Source organism: Rhopalosiphum maidis, chromosome 1, assembly GCF_003676215.2.
Source record: "Rhopalosiphum maidis isolate BTI-1 chromosome 1, ASM367621v3, whole genome shotgun sequence".
NCBI lineage: Eukaryota > Metazoa > Arthropoda > Insecta > Hemiptera > Aphididae > Rhopalosiphum > Rhopalosiphum maidis.
Window position 1 is genome coordinate 51,803,339 of NC_040877.1, and position 10,878 is coordinate 51,814,216.

Consider the following 10,878-nt stretch of genomic DNA (forward strand, 5'->3'; position numbering starts at 1 on the left):
TGTGTGTAATGGATAAAAGGGAATATAAAGTATTTGAATAAGATGTTATTCATATTCTAGTACCCCATAAGAACTAGAAATTTTTAGATTTTTTCTATTGTAGACTGTAGTAGTTGGCTATTTTTTTAAATGAAATTTGGACAATTAACCCAACTAAAATAATAAAAATATGTAAGTCAAATAATTATTAAACATTTAAGTTCTATTGTATTTAACTAGGTTAAAAATAAACACTTAATTTTAAAATATAAAGTAGGTATGAATTTAAACAAAGTGTAGTAAATACTAATCTAATAAGATAAGTTATAATTCATATTATTCGTCACCATCCCAAAGTTGAAAAAACTTCCATAACATGCACACATAAAATTTATTTAAATTTTTTAGAATACTCCACAACTTTGTTGAATTTTAATTTCACTGTCAAGTATTAAAGATAATTAGTTAGGTATTCAATGTGAAATGTCAAGTATACTACAACAACATGGCTTTTTGTTAAAAAATAATTGAATAAACATGAAAATTGCCAATTATTTTTTAGTTATTAATTCATGACATTTTAATTTTTAATAACTGATATCACATTTTTTATTTCAGACACTTGAATGAATATAATACACTATAGAAACACATATTATTTTTTTATATATACACTATAATATATTATAATATGCCTGTCAGTATATTTATAAATTTGTTTGATTAAAAATCATAAAGTTTTTAATATATTAATACAAAATAAGCAAACAAAGTGATTGAACAATAAAGTAGGACATAATGCTAACATAATGACTATGATATAAATGGTCAAGATTCAAATAAAAAATTGATGAAATATATTTAAATTTTAAAGATGATTTTACAAAGGTATTATTATTACTAAATATATTTAATTTATGTATAAGTATATTATTGAGAGTATTATTATTTTAATTAATTCTCAATACCATATACAAATACTATGATAAAGCATAAAGCAGAATTAATTTATTTTAGTGTAACAATTATTTATTAAAATCAATATAAAAGTAACAAAAATTAGTAAAGTTATTGTAATTAACGTGGGAAAAAAATCACGTTAATTAATAATTATTGAAATTAGAACAGTGGTTATTAACTTTAATTGTTAATCAACATAAATTTATGATGTTAAATTCTGTCCAGTGCCGGTCCATTGTTCCTTAAAGCTAACATCTAAGCCAAGATCTCGTAAGGCACTTTTGGCTTCAAACTCACAATTTTTATATTGACTTATTATTTTTTCAATAATACTTTCAATATTATGTGCTAAAAACTCTGAAGCTAATTCACGGTTCCTCGATACTATATTTCGCACAGCTGTACAAGCATGTTTCTGCAAAATAAATAGACATATTATATTGTATTAAAGAAAACAATTTTATTATTAAAATTCAAAGTAAACAAACATTTTATTGGAAATTATTAAATAGAAAATAAAAATTAATATTATTAAGCCATAAAAAATGGTGTCGAAGTGAGATTTATAGATAATCTGATTAAAGTTAAAGTTAAACTTGAGACAAAACAAAATGAAAAATAGATGCCTTGAATATACTATGAACCTAAATAATAAAAAAACTATTACAGTATTAAGTAAAATAAAGTAAAGGCATATTATGTATTTTATGGTGATAACTTTACTTCATGTTAAATTTAAATAATTTTTGTTTCTAGTATAAATGTGTTTATTGTTTTGTTGAAAAAATGTGTATATTTATCTATATTAATCAACATTGATTTTAGATTTAATATATTTTATAAAATACCTGATGTTTGTCATCATTTGAATGCACTTTCATCGCCTGAACAATAAGTTCAGCAATACCTAATTGTGTCAATTCAGCACTGTTTTGAGGAGAGCGTAATGTCAAAGCTGTCAATAACTTCATTGCATCAATACATAGTTGTTTGTTGTTCTATAAAAACAAAAATGAATTGTTTTAGTTTGGTTGTATTTATTAATTAAAAACTTTACATCAAAGAAATTTACTCACTATATGTCTTTGTAAGGCTGATAGTATGAGTGGGCAAAATCCTACTTTTCTGATATCGTCTTTCACAATATCATCTCCAGCTAGCGATTTAAGAAGTTTAAATGCCTGACAATTCAATCTCTATAATATAATAGAATTAAGAACATATTACATTTTTTTACATCAAACAACCAATATATTTTATTATTATTATTATTTTAGATACAGAGTACAGCAAAATACCTTCCCTAGTCTATATAACTACCTCTATTTCTGATAAAGTGATATCAGTTCCTGTTCTCTAAAGTTTTATTTATTTACTATATAATAAAATTCATATTTAGAATACAAACATAAGTTTCCACAGTAAAAATGTGTCACTCGTTTATCCTTGCCATGGTTATTGCTGAAACCTATCATAAAATTAGTTTTAAAGTTAGTTAGTCCCTATAATTTTACGACCTTTAATAGTTGAACAATGCTATGCTGAAAATAGGGAGGGAATTTTGCTGTACTGTATGCTATCATTGGGTATTGTATATTCAATGATAATGTGTACCATTGTGCAATGACGGTCCATGGCTAATTTAAGTCTTAACAAGCCTCCACATTCATTAAATTTATGACAAAATTCGAAACGAACAATAATAGTTGCTAAAGTAAAGAATATTTCACTAGTTACTTCTTCTAACTCAATTATTTGATCATCTAAAATAAAAAAATATATATTTTAAACTCATAATTTATTATTTTATAAGTAAGTTAGTAATTAATATAAAATAAATCTTTTAAATAATTAGTAACAAATCTAGTTTGATAACATTTGATAACATAGCTATACACTAAGTTTTGATTTGAACAAAATTAGGTATTCTATAATTACATATTTTATAATAAAATAATTAAATGTTATCAGTAACAATAATAATATACATGAATACACTTTTTTCATTTTTCCACAATAGTTATTACATATTAGTTATTAACAATACACTTTGGATATACTTAAATTTTTAACTCACCATTTAACAATTGAAGTAGAGGTAGTAATAGTTCACAACCAAAAAGTCGTGATCGTTCTCCTGCATTAGAGAAATCTCCACTACAATTATCTTCACGTAGTTGGGCTCTAATCAACTGGCAAGTTGCAATAATTATAGTTTCATTTGAAGAATTTGATTCTAAAATATCTTTCATAATATTGCCTATACCAATAATTCGTAGTTCCTAAAAATATATTTACTGGATCAGAATATATTTTTTCAATACTTTAAAGATATAAATATTAATTAAAACAAGATAACATAAAATAATTACAATATAGACTGGCTTAACAAAAATAATTAATCGAGTAAAAATATAAATGTTATACTGTTATAGGTAGTTGAATATATTTTTGATTTTATGTTATAGATACCTCTCTTTCATCTTCAAGTTCACTAATTGTTTTAAACCAGGATAGTAGAGCTAATAACACTTTTTCATCTTTAGTGCTCTTCAATAATTCAACCATTATGTCTAATGCTTTACCATATACCACTTGTCCACCTGCAACAAAGTTATCATTTTATGAATAAAATATATAGTAATTTCGACAGTAATTTATAAGTTGAGATTAGTTTGAGAACACAAATTAAAACTGTTACAAATTATTCCGATTTATTGATCTATAATTACATACATTTGTCAATCTTCATGTTTTATGTTTAATGTTCTTAAACGTTTTACATAAATAGCCAAAAAAAATTATTTAAATTAGCCCATACCATATAAACCCTAATAAATTGTAGCAAACACGCATAAATTACCTCCAAGGAGTGAATCAAACGCTTTAATGAATTGTGCTTTTTGATCAACATCAAGTTCAGCGAGCCTCTCCAGATATCCACACACGATATTATAAGCACCACTCAATTTGGATAAATGACGGCCATCCTGGGTTTTGCAATGTTTTTCAACGATTGAAAGATTACTCACAATCTGTTCCTTTATTGATTCATCCCATAAGGAGGTTTCATAATAAGTTTTTAGTTTAAAAAGTGCTGATGGCAGTGGATCTGTGGCTTTTTCTATGTCAATTTTTATTCCAGTCATGTCCATTCCCTAAAACAATTTTGGAATAATAAAATTATACATTTCTAACCAATGAATCATAAATAGAACGTACCAATTGTTGGAACTGACTGATTGTATCTTTTAATGCCTCAGAATAGCTCATGTCTAATAAATCCATGGTGTCATTGACTGCTTCATCGAATGCTTTCTGATCCATTGTAAGTTTCGTTGTAAATAAATCAAAAATTATGTATAATATCGTTTGTAGATAATAAAGGTTTATTATTCCGGAATATAACAGTTCATACGTTTTAATATTTTAATTTTAAATGTACTTTACATAACATCGAGTATAAAATACCGATATCCATAGATCAATCGCACGAATAAACTCGCGGACTCTTATCTCTTATCATACAACTGATAACAACCACGGTTTAAGATATATTATCTTAAACCGTGATAATAACTAAGAGACGAGAAAGATAAATTATGTCACAGAGTTTAGTAGATACTTTTTCGGTTCTCATTATTAAAGATTTATATTTTACAGGTACTAGCAGACTCGGGTTGGGTCCATTTTCTTTACCAGGAAACAAGATATAATTAGGGCCCAGTTAATAATAGTAAAGGCTATGTATATAATTTATTCCTATAACATCGGCAAAGTTATCTAACCGTTTGTTACACTACGTCGTGTTGACTACTACATGGGTAACTGGTAACTATTAAATTCCCATCTTTCTGAAAGCCAAAAACACTAGTTACCCGTAAATAATTTTCTGTTCAAGGAATTAACTAACGTATTCTACATTTTTTATTTAAGTTAAAAATAAAAAATAAAATACAAAAATATAAAATCATAAATAAATGTAAATCCTGAATAAAACAATGCAAATTATAGCGACTAACATCAAATACTGCTAATGCTAGTACGCTACTGTATGTCTGTAGGTACTTATTACACGTATTACTATCTATATTCTATATATAATATAATATCTACCAGTCAGCGAGTATCTGTACGTACTATAGTATCCGTTTTTCGATGAACACACCTATATAGGATTACACCCACTTAAAGTTGTACAGCAAACTTTGCATTATCAGAACTAACGAAAATCATTATTTCCCTTCACATATTTTCTCTATTTTCTAAGGATACCATACCTGATAGTTTTAAGTTATTACGTATTAATTATAATTGTTAATAATACTGTATACTATTGAATTTAAGTGAACGAGAGGCATCTATCTGGTAGGTCTTATGACTAAGAAGGCCTGCCAGGATTTTCCTGGTATTCCGGTGAATCAATACGAACATGGGTACTAGCATTGTTTATAAACACTAGTATTATTAGTATTTAAAATCAATATTGTTGTACGAAGCTTAGTCTTAACATGTATAAGCTTTGGAAATACTTTCATATGAAGCACTCTTAACTGGTATTACGGAGAATTCTACTAACATTTTCCTGTGTTCTGTAAAAACTGTCTCAATAGTAAATACCACTTTGCCTTAACCAACATAGTCAAAATGAATAATCTTTGTTTGTAAGTTTGTCACCGGGATTTTTGTTACGAGTCTTTAAAAGGCTTATTTCACTTATAAATTATTTATCTTTAGAAAGATTAAAATGATTTGTCGATAATTCAATGTCATCTTTGTTCAGATTAAATTCAACATTTTTTCAACTTTTATCAAAACAATGTATTCTATTTTGTATGTGGTTTTTTTAGATTTTGTTTTTTCTTTCACTATAATAACGGTGTACTGACTTCTCTGTCTTGGTGAAATGTAAAATATAAAATCAATATAGGGAATATAATATATTATGTACGCGTTTCGGTCGCGGAGAGTTCCTATTGTTCCTAATCTATAGTTTAAGTACCTATACAGACATACAGTATATTATAAATTATAAATTATAATAAATAATAATATTATATTAGTACAATATTACTCAGTCGGGTAATTGAATTATTTGAGCCGTGTAATTTATGTCATAATATTCAACTTACTGCAGTATAATACGTGATCAGCAAATTTTCTTCGAGATTTTTTTTTATTATACTGTATCGATTATAAGTGTTTGCAAAGTTGTACACTAGTACTTATGTATAATATATTAAATATTATTTATCATTATAAATTATAATGTTATATAATTATGTATGTATGTGCAGTCTTCCTAGGTAGATATATTATATAACTATATAGTATATATAGTAGACCAGTGAGGTTCTATGTACTGATTTAAAATAGATGGCGGGATTTTATTATTTTAGATTCAGCGATTTTACCAAATATAATATGTATATATTATATAACACAAAAATATTTAAGTGCGTTTAGACAATTTTGTTTTTAGCCTGAGAAAAACATACGTTACAACCGACTTCAGGTATTTAATCTCATTATTTTTTTGAAAAAAATTTGATATGTACTTATTTTAGGTGTATCGATTATTATACATCATTATTTTTTTATTCAGCCGTTTAGCATGCGATGAATATTTAAATAATAATAAAGAAAAAATTATTTCAATACACTTTCTGGATAAAAAAAATTCGCTAAACCAATTTAAATACAATAAACAGACTAATCCGGCATTAGTAGATTAAGTAATCCTTTAGGCTTAAAGTTTGTATATAGGAAGTTCCCTTTTCAAAGGCTCCGCAAACAGAATTATGATGTTTATAAAGATCGTTCGTTAATTAAAATATAATATTTTTAGTCGGGTTCAAAAACAACAATTTGAATCGCAACTATACTTCCGCAGGCCTAATAATAATATTATATTTTTTTCCTTATTAATAAGCCCATAATCTCCCAAACACAAAATCGAAGGGCGCTTCGTTAGATTGGTCGCATTACATAATTTTAGAAAACAGTATCGCGCATTAATATGATATAGATGTATTAAATCACTTAAATCCAATAACAATTATTATTATAAAGAGTAACAGTAAGTCGTGAGAAAATTACCCGACGATTGGATGATGTGATTTAATAACAATAATATAATCTATTAAATACAATATTTGATTGTTGAATAGTGTTTGTCGTGCGTCTGCACCAGCTATAAACTGAAGTCCGATTGTATACAATAAAAGTCAACTGCACCGTCTGCACCACCCATTTTCGTCGCCCGTCGGTATACAAAGGCGGCTGTCCCGCAAATTACAGAGATCAAAAGCTACAGTGAAGCAGAGTAGCAGAGATAGGTACATTTTAATATTCTAAAATTATATTGGCGTGTATATAATGAGAGCAAATGAATATGCAACAGACGGACAACAGATACGTACCTACCTATAAGCCTACCATACAATATAATATTATTATAATATTATGTTAACGACATACCATTGATTCAGAGAGCCCATATAAACGTCGTTAATCAGTTATACGTTTGACCAGGATGACTGGTATTGTATATAATAAACGGCATAATTATTGTGCTGCGACGTATCTAATCGACTGCGTATTTATATCGGTAATTAACATCGTATTAATGCCCACTGAGATGAAGATACACCCTGTACATTTATATATTATGATATTATTATAATAATCAGTACTAAATTTACAATCCGTAGTCCCTATGGAAATTTTTGTGATTTTTAATACCAGAGTAAATATTTACCCAAAAGTACTTCAGGTACCTGGTACTTGTAGTCAATTCCGAATATGATAATTATATACAAAGTGCACAATAATAAATGGATGGTTAAAAAAAAAAAAATTATAATATTGATCAAATAACATTTTTTATTGTATTTAAAATACTCTTTCAACAAATATTGTTCATGTATGAACACAATATTAAACATACGGTGGCTGTCTCCGTGTATAAATTCGCTAGAATATTTTTTAAAGTTTAGAAACACTCTTGCAATTATCTCATGCGGATTGCTGGTTTGAAAAAAAAATGTCTCTACTGTAAATGTATGACGACATGACGTGCCTTGAACCAAGATATGATAATCACTAAAACTGCATTGGTCTACCAGCATAGCGATTACATCACAGCCCCATCTCTTTATCCCTAACCTCCTCTACTACCATTGATTAACTCCTGATCAAAATCCGTTCTTTTACTATGGTGCATCTTGTATTATGCTGGCGTTCATGGTTAGTTTTTTTCCCTTTATTTTAATTAAAAAATAAAATAAAATGACGTACATAAATTCAATAATATATATCAACTGTATCAATTGCGATGTCTGTTTGGATATTATGTTTGAAAACGCCAATTATTATTGAGCGATATATGTTGGTGCACGTTTTACGTTTCAAGAATATTATAATCGACGTAGTGTCGGATTTTGTTATCGACGGTTTTCGATTTAATTGTACCCGATGGACACCAACGATTTCACGAAAACGAGACGTGTTTGGATATAATAATATATGGACCAGATAAAGTGTCGAAACTGCAAATTCGTGCCTATATATATATACACAATACGTACACGAAATATTGTGTGCTCGTGAAATGTCATTCGCCGAATCCTATATTTTCGTATATATAATATAATATAATAAATGTTCGTTCGGTCAGCAATAGCGATTGAGTTTACACCGGTACGTGTTTTACGATGTTCAACAATAACGAAATGATCGAAAATCGTCCCGAAACGTGTTTTACGCACAAATTATATATAATTATTCGCGATGGGATGAAAAACTGCGATCCAGGATGTACGTGATAGGCGATGAACATATATACACACTTTCATTTCCCCTTAGAATTGTTTACTACATATTTTTATTTTCAAAACAAATTAAATGTGTTAACACACTGTTTCGCGCATTATACCTACATCTAGTATCAGATGAACGCATTACAGTTACGCGTATGTATAATATATAATATAAAACGATTTACCAAGTAGGCTTACGCTAATTTTTCTTAAACAATGAATTTATTCAAATGTTGATTTTTGGAATTTTTAATTATACTTAAGGACCATATTATATTATAAAATACTTGGATTTTTTTATGCCATTTAAGGAGTTTTCTGCGGTGATAAAAACTTTTTTTTAAGTAAGAACTAATGTTTTTTAACCTAATAATAATATAATTTTTTAAAAATGTCGATGTATTTAAATCAAAATTTGAATGAGTAATTTTTGAGTTATTAATATAGATATATAATAAGAATAACAGTCCTTTCAAATAGTTATACAAAAATATAAAGTAGATACAATATTGGATCTAGTGTTTATTATCATCAGACGTTTTACAAATTATAAAATGTTGATGGATTTATATTAATTACTCAAGTTTTCAAATCGTCATACCCTTTACCATCCAAACTCATTATCATCGGCCTATTATCTTTAGTACTCAAAGTTAAATATCTCAAAAACTATTCGTTCGAATTTCGATTTAGATTAATCAACATTTTTAAAAGTCATCTGATTAATGATTCACATGAAATAATGGTGATTGTATTTTGAGAATAAAAAGTTTGCATTACCACAAGACATTCCATATATGGAGTGTATATACTCCATATATATTCTATACATATATGTAATAAGTGGCTGGTATATAAAATCTTAATAAGTATACAAATTAGGAAATTAGTATACTTAAAAGTTCCAAAAATTATAAATTTAAATGTGTCATTAATTTGTATTTATTATTAATGGAAAAATTAGGCTGTGTATGATTAATAAATCACCCCGTATAATAAATAAATGCATGCAGTAAATCAATACCACAAATTGTCTATTTATTATTAACGATCAAATTTCAATATATCGAATATAATATATGATTTTTATACTAATGCGCAAAATATGACACGTTCGGATTTATGACACTCCTCCCCCCCCCCAAAAAAAAAATAAGTCAGTTGCGATAGTTGCCCGGTAATTAATTTTCCTTAAAAGTTTTGAAGAGAACATTTTAGCGGATGGGCTTTGTGTTATATAAATATATAATGTACATGATAAATTTTGTAATCGAGATCAATTTGTCAACCAGTGTCGAACTCTACGACTGCAATTTCATAGATTAACCAAATAATTTGTGTGGATTGAATTTAAGTACAACTATAATTATTATATCTATAATATGCTAGGTATATGGCAATATGTATTAGAAGTAAGTTTATAACACAATGAATTTTTATTTTACAAATAATTATAATTATATATATATATACCAGGTATATTATACCTATTAAGTTTTTTAAGTACAAATTGCATTTTTTATAAAAAAAAAACATTTCCTTCAAGTGAGTTCATCTTATCTATGCATATAATAATGCATTTATTCAAATTTTGGTTTTTGGAATTTTTAAGTACACCAAAATTATTTAACATACGATATTTTTGGAATCGTCGATAAATCATGTCAAAATTCAAACGTGTATTATTAAAATGAATGATATACTAAGAAATAGATATTAAAAACTAGAATATTCTTATTCTAATTATTTTTACATAACACTGAATACTAAATATTGCTCTGCTCGCATTCACAATAACCGCGAATGGGAGTCGACAATGTGCTATAACACAATGTAACTTGAGAATGCAGATTAATAATAAATTTGATACATTTTTCGATTAAACTGTTTTTCGTTAGACAATTTTAGTTATCAATTCATATTCAAAGAGAAAAAGAAATACGATGTATGATATATCTATATTATATAATACGTTAAACTTATGTATATACGTTAAAGTGCCTACTATACCTACATTAAATATTTTGAAAAATCAAAAATAATTTAACTAAAAAAAAAAAAAATAATATTATTCAGATATTAAATACATGGATATTGTTTTGATTTAATATTATTACAA

At 26.8% G+C, this 10,878-nt stretch overlaps 1 protein-coding gene across 1 annotated transcript; it reads right to left on the reverse strand.

Moving 5' to 3' along the window:
• Positions 1-1,004: 1,004 nt before the first annotated feature.
• On the reverse strand, positions 1,005-4,435 carry LOC113548858 (armadillo repeat-containing protein 6 homolog). The gene is made up of 8 exons (XM_026949947.2): positions 4,162-4,435; positions 3,803-4,097; positions 3,412-3,542; positions 3,017-3,221; positions 2,554-2,702; positions 2,016-2,135; positions 1,788-1,937; positions 1,005-1,354 (listed from the first exon to the last, which is right to left on the reverse strand). Exons 1-8 carry the CDS (start codon positions 4,264-4,266, stop codon positions 1,142-1,144), a joined length of 1,368 nt encoding a protein of 455 aa, XP_026805748.1. The 5' UTR covers positions 4,267-4,435; the 3' UTR covers positions 1,005-1,141.
• Between the last annotated feature and the right edge of the window lie 6,443 nt (positions 4,436-10,878).